Consider the following 16,581-nt stretch of genomic DNA (forward strand, 5'->3'; position numbering starts at 1 on the left):
TAATAGCCATTTATTGAATACAAATCATATGCTAGGTATGATAAGCAGCTCTTAGATTCCATTTTTCGTTATTACTTAACAACTCTGTTTTTTAACACTAATATTTTTTAACTTAACACTAAATATTTTTTATCCATCTTCAATGTGAAAATTAAGGCCCAGAGAAGCTAAATACCTTTCCAAATAACACAGTCACAATGTTTGGGAGTAGGGAGCATGGTCTGTACCATTTCATTGCAGTTTGCTAGTCGAATCTATATATATTTGCATACATGACATCATAGCCACGTTGCCAAGCTGCCTGTGGTCCTTGCTGCATTTTGGATAAACTCTTTAAAAGACACTTTCCTAAATAAACAATTTAGAAATAAATTATTAAAAACATATGATATATGCTTTTACATACCTACAATGTACAGATCTGAGCATAAAACCTTTAGTTATACATGTATTGGTTGGCCAATTTATCAGATAATATTTTTCTCCTCCTTTTGTCTGAAAAGAGCTCTAACTCTGAGAGCTATAGTTATTGCTGCTGATACAAAAATACTTCCTAGAACTTGTTTCTCAGCCTATCTCTTTGTGTGGCCACAGGAAATCCTTTTTAGCATACAACCTTTATTTGGCCATGCTCTTTGATGTATAATCCTGGGATAAGAATCACACTTTCTAGAACAGAACCCGAGGTCCCCTTCTGGATGCAAGGTCAGTCCAAACCAAATTCTCAAGCTTCCTTTTTGCTTCTTAATGAAAGAATTATTTCCCTAAGGAACCATCCTTATATGACACACCTAAATTGTTTGGCACAATGTAGAAAGCTTGCCACCAGAGTTTCCTCTAGGGATAAAGACTGACAAGCTGTGACAGAGCAGGTTGTGATATATTTCCCCTTCTCCATTTGGTTCAAAATAAAATGCTTTCACCCCAAACTTGGATTTCCTTGGAACCTTCCTCTGAGCTTGATTTTTCATTCTACTTTGCAATTTATCTGCAAATTAATGATGACGAACATAACTAGTTTGCAGTAATGCTCAGTTTTCTCCCAGCACATATTCTCAAGCAAACATTTTACAGAGTTCTGAAAAGGAGTTTTCTAGTGAAAGTCTTAATGTAATCTCACCAATGTGCAAAGCCTTCCATTTAGCTGGACCCTGCAATAATTTAATGCATACCTATGATATGGCTAACATACACTGTGATAGTGACAGGATTAAAGTGATAAGCAGTTTAGACTTAGCCTCTTCTTTCACAGAGCATACAATTTATAATAGGTAAACAACAACAACAAAAATAACCAGATCCTTGAGAGTACAGGAAAGTGCCCTGACAGGAGAGTTCCTCTTATCCTGGTTCTGTGAACGCCCACATAGAGGAGCCTAAGCCAGGTCGGAAATCAGTGAGGTGACACTTTAACTGAAACCTGAAAGAGGCCCCCATGTCAGAGCAGGAAAGCAATTGGAGGAAGGTATTTCAGCTCAGTTTACAGCACACAAAAGTAGCAGAGGTGAAAGCATTAAGTCTTCATGGAATTGAGCAAGTTCAGCATGGAGAACAGGGAGGTAGTAAAGAGGCTGTTCTGAAACAAGCCTTTGCAGACCCCTCAAGCGGAGCTCCTCACTCTTGGAGACCCTCAGTTGTACCTTTCAGGTTTAGATCCTTCAGACCCCATGCTGAAGACAACTGAGAAAGTCTACCTGCTATGGAAGGAGTAATGTTGGAGGTGGTAGCAAATGCATCCTGGAGGGTGAAGCCAAGCTGCGTGGGGGAATGATCAAGCTGGTTTTCTCTCTGAGAACTGGAAATAGATTGAACCGCATCTCACTCAGTGCCTTGCACACAGCATGCCTTCAATTACCATTGAATGATTAATTATTGGATGTATAAATTCATTTTATTAAAGAGTACATACAAGGTATGATTCCATTTCATAACACTATTACTATGATAGTTAATCAGTAGTACAAATTAAATAAGTATCTGGAAACAAAATAGAAATCAAAATCACTCAATGAGATGTGTTCTAATATCTAAATAACTTTTTCTGCCCAAACTTTAGAATGAAACTCATTTGTAAGTAAGTGACTGTCTCTAACTTTTCAATCATGTTACATGGGTACACCTTGAGTCCTCAAATTAATTTCCAGTTCTCTGAGGTCAAAACTGAGGGCTTAAAAATAAATGATTCTCAGCTTCAAGCATAACAGTAGGAACACGGTAGATATTCCATCAATATTTGTGACTCAATTTTATCCAAAATGTACCTACCCAATACATTATTTTATGTGTGTGAGGTAATGCATTGTTAGTTAAGTAGGTTTTACCATTTCACAATGTATATATGCCTCAAGGTAATATGTTGTACAGGATAAAAGCATCCAGTGTTATCTGGCAATTAAACAACAAATGAATAAATGATTATTATTTGATGAGATTTCATGGAGTACATTAACTTTTATATTAACAAGATAAAAACTGGTTTCAAATAACTATTTTATAAAACCTACATTTCGTAGTATGTCTGAAGTGTTTAATCCACTACCATGTCACAATTCTTTTAACATTGAAAATAATGTAACATTTTAGAAAAAACATGATTCATTGTTAAGTTTTAATTATACATACCCATGCTTCTTTTTTGATGATTTTGTCAAATAACTTTATGAACTGTAAAAATTTAATTTAGGTTTATCCATATCTTCATTTAGATAGTCGTTTGCTCTTAAGAAATTTGTTTTTATTATTTCACTGATAATATCTGTACATTATTTTTATTAAGTAGTTGAAGATGCAGACTAATAAAGGAGATGCAGCTAATAAAGCAGCTAGCTGATTTGGTGGCCACATTTGTAATATTTTAGTGAGTAGAATGAGGAATGAAACAAGGAAATAGGTCTGTTGGCTTGTTTGAGGTTTAATGTAAATTAAATATTTTTGTTTTTATGAATACCTCTTTCATATACCTCATAGGGAATGAAGGTAGTGAACTGTTAATAAGCTCAGATAAAAATTCATGTTCATAAGCACTGTATAATAAAATGTGACAGAAAAGTCTTTGGTATCTAGAGAAATTGAAGCTTTATTTAAAAAATTAATCCAATAGCATCATCGTTACTAAGGCTATTGCAGGGGACCTAATCAAAATGTTGTTGTTATTATTTTTTGGCTTCCAAGCTATATCTTTGGCTTTTCATTATCTATAAAAATTATCACGCTTTTTTGGATTTGGCTATTATTTAAAAATTTTTAAAGATGTCCTTAAAAGAAAAAAAAAAAAAAGACTATGTCGTTATAGTGTGGCAAATTCACCTCCTCTTCTCCATGACAACAGATAAAGAAGCTGTAGCTATGGCAACAGTAATGGGCCAGAGAGATTAGGGCCAGACTGGAGATTAGGCCTCCAGGAGCAAAGAAAAGAAGTCCTGATTGGTTCTTTATTGAGACCTTATTTCAAGGCAAGTTACTGTTGAGAGAAAGCATGGAGGATTAGTAAAAGCAAAATTAATTCCCCTTTATAAGATAAGAAGCCATTCCTTTGTTAAAATTGTGCTCCTCCCCTTTAATATAGCGCCTATTTAAATTGAGGTAAAGAGTCCGTGATGAATTCTATTCTGAATTTTGTGCCATCTGAGTCTAGACCAGCTCTGTGGGGAGACATTCCTTGAAGCCTGAGGAGAAAAGAGGGAGGAGCCTCTATCTGCTTGCCATTGTCCCTTGCCCTCCTCCCTGGCACTCCCTGGGTGGGTGAAGATGCCAACTGGTTTGTGATGCTGACATCATGTAGGAATGAGGTCCTCTTGGAGGAAAAAGATTTGAAAACTTTCCTCTTGTTTTTATAAAACTTATTTGTCTAACTTCTTGAAAATTCCAAAAAGCTTTTACCAAGTTATCATTAATTATATGTTTATGACATTTTTTCTAAAAAATCTAGTAAGGATCCCATTTTTAAAAAACTGATAGGTTATAGAGGTGTTACATTTTGAGTAAATGTGCTACCTATTATTTCAGATCGATGTACTGATGAAGAAGGCATTGCTATTTTTAAAATATTTTATAGACATAAGAATGTTTGGCCTAATGCTATGAAGTTTTTTAAAAGGACTTTGCCACATTTGCTTCTAAACATGTAGTGCTCACACCCACTTCAGCTGAGAGCCTGTGAGAGCACCACACCCTGGCCAATGTGAGATACTCACCTTCTTTAAAGTAGCCTCTGATAAAATTTTTCAGGCTTTATTTTAATGTGTATTTCTTGCATTATTTGTCAAGTGGAAACCCGCTTTTCAATAAGATTATTATTTTATAGACTTTAAAACATTCTTTTTTATATTATGAGTTCCTTGTCTTTTATATATTTTGCAAATACTTTCAGTCTTTCCAGGGGAAACAACACCTCAACTAAGCCAAGAGGGAAAGTAGGAGTTAGACACATGAGTGTGAGGGACTTGTTAAGGTGTGGGATCTGCTTCTGTGAAAGCCCTGGAGAATGACAAGCGGCTCAGCATGAGGAGAACATGCTTCATGCAGAAGCATCAAGAACCCTAGGAGCTTCCACATACACGCCATGAGAACAATGGCTCCATCTGCTATTCCCACTCTCTCCTCTGCACTTAGACAAGGAGGACAGGTGATATGAGCTGTTGGAATATTTGTTGAGTGAGTAGAGCCGCTGAATGGTGCTTACTGTGGACCCCTGCAAGCCTCTGCCCAAAGATATTTTCTGCATTGTTATGGGAACACACTAGGCCACTGTTCAAGAAAGGCAAAGCCCCCAGAATCACTCTCAACAAATGATGGAGAATTGGTAGGATGATAAATACCCCTATCTGCTATCCAGAGGGATGGATAACTCTAAGGCATGTCCTGTAAGGACTCCCAGAGTCCCCAATGGGATTGCCCTTTAGTTTCCCACAGCGATAACTGCATAGTTAACTCACTCTTCAGATAGGATCCTCCCTACCCTGTCTCACTTCCTGATTCCCTGCTGCTGTTTCTGGGATTATCTCCCAAATATAGTACTTGCGCAAAAATCCTTTTCTAAAGCCTTGTTTATGGAGAAATCCACCCAAGACCCACTGTAAGCAAGACCCACAATTAGCAAGGCCAGCAAGCTAATTGAGAAGTTTGGAGCTTGCCCCGAAGAGGATGTGTGGAGGAAAAATAAGCATTAGAATGACATGACCAGATTTGTTATTTTTATAAGCTCATTCTGGATGCTGCAAAGAAAATATATTTGAGGAAGGTGAGTTTAAGGAAAGCAAAGGATGCTGGGCACGCTGGCTCATGCCTGTAATCCCAGCACTTTGGGAGGCTGAGGAGGCTGAATCATAAGGTCAGGAGTTCAAGACCAGCCTGGCCAACACAGTGAAACCCCATCTCTACTAAAAATACAAAAATGTAGCTGAGCGTGGTGGTAGGCACTTGTAATCCCAGCTACTGGAGAGGGTGAGGCAGAGAATTGCTTCAATCCGGTAGGCAGAGTTTGCAGTGAGCTGAGATCGCACCACTGCTCTCCAGTCTGGGCAACAGAATGAGACTCTGTCTCAAAAAAAAAAAAAAAAGAAAGACAGAGGAGCTGGGAGACACTTGTAGTAATTCCAGTGAGAGAGTATGATGGTGCTGATGTAAGCATGGCAGCGGAGATGAAATAGCGTGGGTAGATTTATGAGATGTTCAGGAGCGGGAAAGCCTTGCATGCGGTGAGTGAAGGAGAGTCAGGAATAGGGGATGGGCTTCGGGTTTCTGGACTGCACAGTTGAGAGGACAACATGAATATCGCCCAGAAGGTGAAGCAGGCTAGGGGAGAGGGAAAGAATAAATTCACTCCAGTGTGTTAGTCTCAGCTGCCTGTGATGTGTGGAAGTAAAGGTTTTTGTCAAGAAGCTTAATATCACCCATATTTTTGAGACAGACACTCCATCTCAAGGCATCAATCTTTTCCCCTCCCTTACCACTCTGCTATAAAAGATTGACTAACTCACTGCCAGTCTTCCGTTTATTTCAAATACTGTACTGATCAGGAGAGCAAGGCGAAACTTTACCTACAAAGAAATAGAGAACCTATGGAGTCAGAAATAACTTTCAATGACTTTTTCCCCCTCATTCTTTAAAATCTCTCTTTCTCGATATAGCTAGTAAGTATTGTAAATGGATAACGTTTCTGGAACCATTAGGAAATGGGGTATTTCCATTCCCCAGATGAATTTTTCTAGCTAGCAGAAGTTTAATTCATGGCAGTAATATGACTCAGCCAGTCCCTATACAATGTGAATGAAAAAATGAAGACTAACTTTAATAAAGACTAGGGAAAATGAGCTACAAAAGTCCGTTTGAAGATTGTATATCAGCAAATGGGTACCTACGATTTGTGGCTAGAGACCACCTGTCAAAATGAAACACACGTTCCCTCGACTTGGGAACTTTAACAAACATGAAAAAAACAGAGTTATCACAGCAAAGATGAATTATGAATTCACACACACTCAAGCAGACACACACTACAAAATATGCTTGCACATATTTAATAGGAAGCCTCTCTTACATGTTATTAGTTCCCCCAATATTTGAAAAGAGAGTTTTCTAATTGTGGATAATTTAGAGTTGTTCCTATGGCTAATAGTGATTAAATTCTGCTTTAAATACAGTGAATTCTAGAAGCGAGGTGCAGTTTTATATCTGTATTTCTTATAGAATATTTTATCTTTCATTTTATTTGCTGGTAGGTGAGTTCATAAAAACTGCTTCTACTTTGTGTTAACTTTCATCAACCTTTAATATCTGCTCTTAATTTTCTGTGCTCTTAAAAAACAAATAAGCTACTTCAAATTGTATCAGAACAGGCTGGGAGAGGTGGTGCACACTAGTAATCCCAGAATTTTGGGAGTCCAAGACAGAAAGATCACCTGAGGTCAGGAGATCAAGACCAGTTTGGCCAACATGGTGTCAAACCCTGTCTCTACCAAAAAATACAAAAATTAGTCAGGTGTGGTGCTGTGTGCCTCTAATTCCAGCTACTAGGGAGGATGGGGCAGAAAAAAAATTGTATCAGAACAGTGTAGACATGTAGACATATACTGACAGGGATAAGGTTTTGTGATAACTTTTTGGTTACTGAAAACATTTATGAATACAAGTAAGTCTGTGGCGATGTTGTAGAATATTGAGGTCTCCATGGTTTGACTTCCAAATTAGTGCTTTATTAAACTCTGTGTCAGTGTATGTACACCTACTTGGGCTGTGTCTTTTCTACTATGAAACATATTTTAACTATGAAATGAATATTTTAAAGAATCAACATGGGGCTAGGCACGGTGGATCATGCCTGTAATTCCAGCACTTTGGGAGACGGAAGTGAGTGGATCACTTGAGGTCAGGAGTTCAATACAGCCTGGCCAACATGGCAAAACCCCATCTTTACTAAAAACACAGAAAATAGCCAGGCGTGGTAGCATGCACCTGTAGTGCCAGCTACTTGGGAGGCTGAGGCAGGAGAATTGCTTGAACCTGGAAGTGAAGGTTTCAGTGAGCCAAGATTGCACCAGTGCACTCCAGCCTGGGGTACAGAGTGAGACTCCATCTAAAAAAAAAAAAAAAAAAAAATCGGTTACAATTTTTTTAATACATAAAGAAGGTTTTATAGTAAGTGATATTTTTTGTCAGGAATCGTGTGGCCTTACTGTATATTAAAACTAATGTTCAGATATTTTCTACAGTAATAACTGCCCCCAACCTTGTAAAATCCTAGAGATGATGGCCCTCTTAGCTCTTCTTAGAACTCTTAAAAATGCCAGTAGGTTATTTTTGACAAATAATCACCATACATTTAGATTTAGATTTAGTGTATCTTGAGTTTATCTTCTGAATTGTAATATCATCTTTTACTTGAAATATAGATACATGCATTTATTCATTTATCCATATTCTTATTCAACCTGTGCTTCATTTCTGAAACAATTCAGGGAAATATTAATTACTTAAAATAATTTGTCTCTTACCAAAAACATTTTCTATTAACAGTTAAAGTCATGAGAAGTATAATGATTTTACAATATTGAATCATATTATCCACAGGCCTAAGGTAAGGTCTTTCTAGAACTCAAGTGCTTGTTAAAAATTCACATTGCCAAATTTCTCTCCCCTTTTCTTGGCTAAACAGTCATTTTTTTCTTATTGTCATAGATCCATGGGTAATCAAATTGGATATACATGCAATGGAATCATATACATGTCATTAGCCACACTTGTTAAACCCAAGAAATACAAATATAGCTTTTATTTCATTTACTGTGTGCATTACCAGGCTTTTCTTCCTTCCTTTAGAATCAACATGATATAACATGGAGATGCTTGCTAATAGGTTGGCTCTGCCTTCCTACCCAATTCTTACTTATGGCACTGACACCTGATAGCCTCCTATTCTTTCTCCTTAGCTATCCCAAGCTCCAGTGTCCTCCCTTCAGCTCCCAGAGATGTGGTCCCTGTCTTGGTTTCCAGCCGATTTGTCCGTCTCAGCTGGCGTCCACCTGCAGAAGCAAAAGGGAACATTCAAACCTTCACGGTATTTTTCTCCAGAGAAGGTGACAACAGGTAGGTGATACTACCAGTAAAATTCAGCTTAATCCATCATCTCTTTAAATCGATACCACTGGGTAATAGCAGGAGGAGATCTTGGACAGGAGCCTTGAAGAGGCTGTGAAATCGCCACTATTTCCTTCACCCATTTCTAAATGAGTGCAGTTTTTAAAAGCAATGTTGTTTACAGAGACTAATTAAATAATTTATATAAAACTTCCTTGAAAAGGGTAAGGATATACTACATCAATTTTTTATTTCTTTCATTTTCAGAGTCATAAGCAGAAAACAGAATTAGGCTGTATATTCGTGGTTATGAAAGCACTACTTATTCTGGCTAGTTTGCAATTCCATTTTTGTCATTGACATCACATGATCTCAAAAAAAAATGACTTCTCTGAGCCTCATTTTCCTCCTTAATAAGGAGGAATTTATAATACTTACCTTAAAATGTACAATAAAGGGTATAATGGATTGTTTGCAATGCAAAAGGCAAATGCTAGAGATGATGGCTGCCCCATTTACCCTGGTGTGATTATTACACATTGCATGCCTGTATCAAAATACATCATGCATCCCATAAATACGTGCACCTATTATGTCCCCATGAAAATTAAAAGTTTTTAAAAAACTAAAAAGAAAAAATAAAATTTAAAAATATAATACATACCTTGCAAGGTTTTTGCTAACATTAAATTAGGTTGCATATATTAACGTCATATCAGAGTGTCTAGTATTTGGTAGAAGTTGTTATTGTGAATATTATTATTGACTAGGCAAAAGTGAGTTGTACCCGTCTGGTTTCAAGATTACGATCCACGGCATTTTTTTTCCCCAACATTTTTCCCTTAAGATGCTTCACCATCTTATGACTTTGAAAGTTGATGTTTAAGTTGGAGGTAAATACTGGTTAAGTTCCACATGAGGGGAAACAGAGATCCATGTCCTAGGCATCTAGTCCCTCAGATCTGTGAGTGCTGTAAACGTGGTGATCTTTAGAATTCAAAAGGGAAAATAGAAATTGGATAAACCAAAATGTTACTTACTTCAACATGGGACAGTCTGAGGCTCAGGTGGTACAATACCCCTCCTCACCTGCTGGGTCTCAAAATGCTATCCTTTCCAGTTGGCATCAAGTTCAAGTATAGCCTTTTAAAGTTTCTGTTATCTTTTACAATTTGACTTTACTTTAAAATGAAAGGAAAGAGACCACACATGGTGGCTAACACCTGTAATTCCAGCACTTTGGGAGGCCTAGGTGGGTGAAACACCTGAGGTGAGGAGTTCGGGACCAGCCTGGCCAACATGGTGAAACAATGTCACTCCTAAAAATATAAAAAGTTAGTCGGGTGTGGTGGCACGTGCCTGTAATCCCAGGTACTTGGGAGACTGCGGCAGGAGAATCGCTTGCACATGAGATGCAGAGGTTGCAGTGACCCATGCCACTGCACTCCAGCCAGGGCGGCAGAGTAAGACTTCCTCTCAAAAAAATTTAGACATACCCAACACCCATATTACCTTATGATCACTAAGATTATTATTACTGTGAAGAAACAGCCATTTGTTTTAGTGTTATCTCTGCAACTATTTGTGATCTTACGATGCCTCCTAAGTTCCTTGGATTTCAGCGTGTGCAGTTGTGGAAACTGGAAGCAGTAATTCTGACCCAGTCATCTTCACATTTTTACATGGATTTCCTGGAGGCATCTTAAATCAGCCTACCTACAACATACTGTCTTCTCCTTATGCATATTTTTCCTTTTTTTAGTTTATGTTAGTATCTTCCATCCCGTTGACCAAGCAAAAAATTCATGCCATGTTTTACTGACTGCTGCCTCCCAGCACTGCCACTCCTCATCAAGTCTTGTCTTGTCACCTTTACCTTGGCCACAGCTCAGACATGCTTTCTTTATTCTATTACTTTCAACATCTTTACTTGACCTCTGGGAATCACTCCTCACCTTCCTCACTGTTTGTAGTTATCTTTTTGAAATACTCTTTTGATCACTCATTCCACTGCCCCAGAATGTGACTGGTTCTTAAATACAATAAAATTACTATACAAAGACATGCACATGTAACTTCAAACTTCTTTCCATGGAAGTCTAGCCCCAATCTATCTGTATCTCTATCTATCTGTCCATATGGATATATGTAAAAGTGTGGTTTCTATAATCTGTAATGGCTAAAAATTTTTCACTGAAGTCACAAGAGCTAGATTTGAAAATATTTCTACTATTTACCAGATGTGTGACTTTTCTGTATTTAATAATGTATTAAATAGGAATAATACTTTTTTGTTAGAATAAAAGGAAGATAAATTCTACCTCTTAGCATTGCTATGAGAACTGAGGGAATTCATGTAAAGAATTCAGGGCAGTTACTGCATGCAGGCAGAATGGAAGGGCTCAGAAGAGTGTGAGCTCAGAGACAATGTGGAAAAAGTTGAAATTCAGGCCCAAAGAATAGGAAGAAGGAGGATGAGGATGATAAAGGGAAGAAGAAGGGGAAGGGGAAATGGTTGAAATTGCTATGTTTGAGTGCACCATTTATTTTTGAAATTGTTCACAAGCCTGCTTATTATACAATGTTGTCCTTTCCTCTTCTGTTGAACTTTTTCTTATCTTCAATCCGAAGCATTAATCCTCCATACCCCCTTGGCTACTCACTCCGATGGTTATGCCATGGACCTCGATAACACCAATCACTGCAACCTCTCATTATCTCAGTTTCAAGTCGTATTCTTGCCTCAGTCTCCAGACTCTTGTCTTACTATTCTTTATTTGGGACTCTGAATACAACAAACTTTTGATTTCACAGAGACCTACAATCCCTTGATCGTATCCCTTATCCTTCCTGTTTTCCTTCACTTATTTCTTAACTATAATTCCATAGCCAGTAAACAGAGCAATTAAATACTTGCTGACTTGCATCAACGTTTTGCCTGCTACTCTCATTTCCTATTACTTGCTTAGCAAAAACAAACTCAAGTAAATATAACTTTCTACTTACTCTTCACTTGTGCTCTTGAAGCTGAATATAGCTAATGGAAAAGGCACAACTGGGCTGATTCGTCACACTTTAAATTCATAGCTACTAATCTCATGTTGCTTATTAATGCTACTGGCAATTATGCTACATTTATCAGTCATCCTCTCTCACATATACTCCTAATGACATTTCATACCCTTTTCTCTTGTCCCAAGTCTCCAACACCTTCCCTCTTTCCTCCACTCTTACCTGACCTTGATTTTAATTTCATGAAATATCAGAAGGGGAATTCTATATGCTTTTATATGTGACTTTTTTTTTTTAACACAAATGTGTCCTTTTTAAGCGTGTAATCTGTCTTTCCTCAAATTTCCGTAAAATAACTGCCTGTACTCTTTAGATAAAGCCAAACCTTCACTTGGGCATAAGATCCCATCTTTTCTTACAACATAAAAGAGCAAATCTTAAGCCATTCTTTCTCTGTTCTGTTTCATCAATTTCTCCCACTAAGGTGAATTATGTCTATCAGCGTGTCAGCATGCAGTCGGATCTTCCATTGCAACAAATTCGACTTCAATCTCACTGTTCTCTTCTTCAGCACTCCATGATCTGTTCTCTTCCATAGGAACATTCCTTGAATTGTCTAACTTCACTCCAATATCTTACATCATGTTCCAATAACTATTTTGTTCCTAGAATGTAATAGGAATTGCTCTTATCAAGGTTCACCAATAACCTCCTGTTGCTAACCTAATAGTCAATTCCTGGTATTCACATTACTTGAACAATCAGCACATTTTGTCACATTTGATCATTTCTCCTTTTGTGAAGTTCTTTCTTCACTCAGTTTTCTATTGCACATTCTCTCCTCATTCCCTCTGGCTACTATTTTCAGGCTCTTTACTTTCTTACTCTCAGTTTCTCTGATCTGTAAATATTGAATGGCTTCAGGACTCAAGTCTTTCATCCATTCCTTGACTGTATTCTGTGAGCATGCTGATGTGTTCTAAAATTGTATCTCTGGCCTAACATTTTACCTGCCATTCAGATTCATATGCTCAGCTTCCTGTTTGATTTCTCAACATCAATGTCCCATGGGCATCTAAAACTTATGGATAAAATCAAATACATGTTTCACTTCAACCCCAACTCCTTCCCACCAAATACTTCATCATTCCAGAGTTCCCCCCACCACTGAAATATTCATATTTCTCATTGATCGGGCCAAAATATTTGGAATAATTCTTAACTCTTAATTACTAATTCTTATCATGAAATCCATCATCAAATCTTGGCAGTACCATCAAAATATATCCTGAATCCATGAAATAACATACCAAGTCTTGTTATAAAATAATACTGGAATACTGGCTATGATTTTATATTTTGAGCTGAATTAGGAGAATAAAACCATTCATCATATTATTCTGCCTAGTTTTATATTGTTTAAATTTTCATAATAAAAAATTAAAATCAAATAAAAAGAAAACATGGCCAGGTGTGGTGGCTCACACCTGTAATCCCAGCACTTTGGGAGGCCAAGGCGGGTGGATCATTTGGGGTCAATAGTTCGAGATCATCCAGGCCAACATGGTGAAACTCCGTTTCCACTAAACATACAAAAATTAGCTGGGCTTGGTGGTTCATGCCTGTAATCTTGGCTACTCATGATGCTGAGGCAGGAGAATTTGCTTGAACCTGGGAGGTGGAGGTGGCAGTGAGCCAATATCAAGCCACTGCACTCCAGCCTGGGCAACGGAGCAAGACTCTGTCTCAAAAAAAAAAAAAAAATTTTAAACCAAAAGCAAAATGTATACTGAGTCCTACCACTCCTTACTGCCTCCTTAAGTACAACTAAATCTCATCGGAACTACTGCAGTAATCTCCTAATTCTAGTCTTATCATAGCAGCTAAAGTCAACCTTTTAAAACATAAATTAGGGTATGTCATTGCTCTGCTTCAAAGCTCTTTGGTGAAATGCTTGTCTCATTCATAGTATTAGCAGAAGTCCTTGCTCTTGCCTCTTGTTACCTCTAACCTCACTACGTAGCAGTTTTACTATTCTCCTCTTTTCTCACTCCTATCCATTCTCCCTTCCTTATGTTTCCTAAATATTCCAAGAATTACCCTCTTTCGAGATCTTTGTGCTTGCTCATCAGTCTCCCTAGAATGTTCTTCTCCTCAGAGATCCACATCGATTATTCCCTAACTTCTGACAAATCTTTGCTGCAATGTCACATTTTCATGAAAGTCTGTCCTAAGCCCTGGTACCTCCTATGTCCTTTTTATTCTTATTTTTCTCCATAGCCTTTATCACCTTTTACTGGCAAATTGTGTTTCCCTAATCCCCTTTCTCCCCGCCAGAATATAATCTTCCTGTGGGCAAGGCTGTTTCTACCTTCTTTATCCACTGAGCTATTCTCAGCACTTAGAATAGTACTTAACACATTGTAGACACTCGCTAAGTATTTGTTGAATTGATGCCCTAGCTGAAATGTCAACTACTGCTTGGAACTCTCCATGGTCCTCCAACTCAGAATTGATCAATTTTGCCTTTATCTCACTTCTTCATTTTGATTACATTACTATAGGGCCTTTGCCACCTTTTATTCAGTTTGACGTTTGGTTGAGTACATGTGTATTTCTTTGCCTGTTGATTGAGACTAGATCTAACTTACAGTTTCATGATGAAGTGTCCAGTATCATGCCTCATGATACTGATCAGAAACGATATGGTAAAGGGGTCAGAGAGATAGAATTTTTTTTCTTACCCCCATAAAATAAATTGTGTTACTGAGGAGGATGAATAAGCTGAGTACAGTTCAAATTTTTTTTTTTCTTTTTTTTTTTTTTTTGTGTGTGACGGAGTTTCGCTCTTGTTACCCAGGCTGGAGTGCAATGGCGCGATCTCGGCTCACCGCAACCTCCGCCTCCTGGGTTCAGGCAATTCTCCTGCCTCAGCCTCCTGAGTCGCTGGGATTACAGGCACACGCCACCATGCCCAGCTAATTTTTTGTATTTTTAGTAGAGACGGGGTTTCACCATGTTGACCAGGATGGTCTCGATCTCTTGACCTCGTGATCCACCCGCCTCGGCCTCCCAAAGTGCTGGGATTACAGGCTTGAGCCACCGCGCCCGGCTCAAAATTTTTTTTTAATTGCAAAAAAAAAAGTTTTGATATTAAAATTTGATTCCAATATCTCCATTTATTTTTATTGCTCTTGCTCTCAACTGGAGCCATAAAATACACCACTGTTTCTTAGCAGTTAGCTGTGATGTTTGTTTGTTCATGTAGGTTTATTTAGCTGCTGACACCATACCTTTCTGAAAGGTTATGAATTTAACATTTATCTTAGACTAGCAATAACTTTGTTCAGGAAAGTTATTCTAGCTTAGTTATCATGAACCTTTCTGACTGGTTAATGTTGTAAATAATGCAAGTGCCATAATTCACCTCTTTCTCTCCAGCCCCTTGGGGTGCTTTTATTTCATAAATTAGAGAGCAGCATACATTCCAAACATGAAAGCTAAAATTCACAGTGAAGTAATTGCTTCACAGATATCTAGCCATCCCCTCTTAACTACCTAAAGATCATTAGGAATGAAAGTGATCTTTGAGATCGCAGACTAACTTCCTGCTACTTAAACATTCAGAGATCAATGCTCAGAGGAAAATCCCATGCTCAAGACCATAGTATTATCACCAACAGTGACAGCAAGCATTTATTGGGCACTTACTGTGCCAGGTACCAGGCTAAGCATCTTACATAAAGTATGTTTACCCAGAGGAGACTTAAAGAAGAAGTTTACACCTCCATTATAGAGCTAGTAAGTAGTAGAACTAGAATTTAGTGCAGACTGTAGTCCAAAGCAGGCACTCTCAATCTCTTTATCATCTTGTTTCCTCAGTGGATTAACCTGGAAGAGAACTAAATGTTCTTGATATTTATAGAATTATGACATGCAATACTTTTATATGTTTCTTTCCAATAATTTTCCGACTTAATGGCTAAGTTGATTTGCATTATTTGTTTACCACTAATAAAACACACTAGTGAATTTTTATTATTGTATTTATTTTGAGAGATGAGGTCTTGTTCTCTTGCTCAGAATAGAGTGCAATGGTGTGATCATAGTTCGCTTGCAGCCGCAAACTCCTGGGCTCAGTGGATCCTCCCAACTCAGCCTCCTGAGTAGCTAGGACTACTGGTGCATGCCATCATGCCTGGCTAAGTTTTTGTATTTTCTATATATATATAAAGAACATTATAACTCCCATTCAATAACTAAAATGACTTATGAAGTGTAATGCAGTATAACCCAAAGGTTAAAGCTATGTGGCTGTGGAATTGAACCACCTGGGTTCAAATGCCGACTTGGTATTTTATCAGCTGTGTGGCTTTTGGCCATTTTCTGGTAACTTTATTTTCTCATGTGGGATAATAATAGCATCTGATGTGTAAGGTTGTGATGAGCATTTATATGAAGTAAAATGAAAGCACCTAAAACACTTGCTTTTTGTTTGGTGAACCCAAAACATTCAATTCTAATTAGCTAGTGCCATGTGCAAATCATCATGTGGGTTGGAAATTAAACGAAATACAGGGGTGTATCTTAACTCTTATTTAGAGGGGATTTTATTACTTTCACAAGCATTCATCCATTTGATCCTCAGATAAGGTATTTATGATGATCTCCATTTCACAGATGCGTATGCCTTTCCCTGTTCAGGAAGACTGAAAAATCTTGCTAAGAAACCACACAAATACTAAATATCAGAACCACGATTTCAATGCCAGGTTTCTAGTCCAGTGATCTCTTCGCCGTGCCATAAAAAGTGAAAGACATTCACTGAAAGAGCTACAAATAAAGTACAGTGGGAGTGCAGATGAGAGAATTAAAACCCTTTTATGAGCATCATTCAATTTAATCCTCACAATAACACTGTGAGGTAGGCAGATAAGGGACCGGTATCTTCGTTTTGCAAATGAAGCAGAGAAGGCTCCAAGATATCCCCTGACT

General features: G+C 37.8%; 1 protein-coding gene across 4 annotated transcripts in view; it reads left to right on the top strand.

The window, feature by feature from the left end:
- Positions 1-16,581, top strand: part of DCC (DCC netrin 1 receptor) — a 1,203,097-nt gene that overhangs the window by 816,314 nt on the left and 370,202 nt on the right. For all 4 annotated transcript variants that reach the window (XM_032259518.1, XM_032259520.1, XM_032259521.1 and 1 more), the window contains exon 8: positions 8,427-8,583. In XM_032259518.1, the coding sequence (XP_032115409.1) occupies positions 8,427-8,583 (157 nt within the window). The remainder of the gene's footprint in view (positions 1-8,426; positions 8,584-16,581) is intronic.

The sequence above is a fragment of the Sapajus apella genome, unplaced genomic scaffold, assembly GCF_009761245.1.
Source record: "Sapajus apella isolate SASKATOON/1434 unplaced genomic scaffold, GSC_monkey_1.0 scaffold109, whole genome shotgun sequence".
NCBI lineage: Eukaryota > Metazoa > Chordata > Mammalia > Primates > Cebidae > Sapajus > Sapajus apella.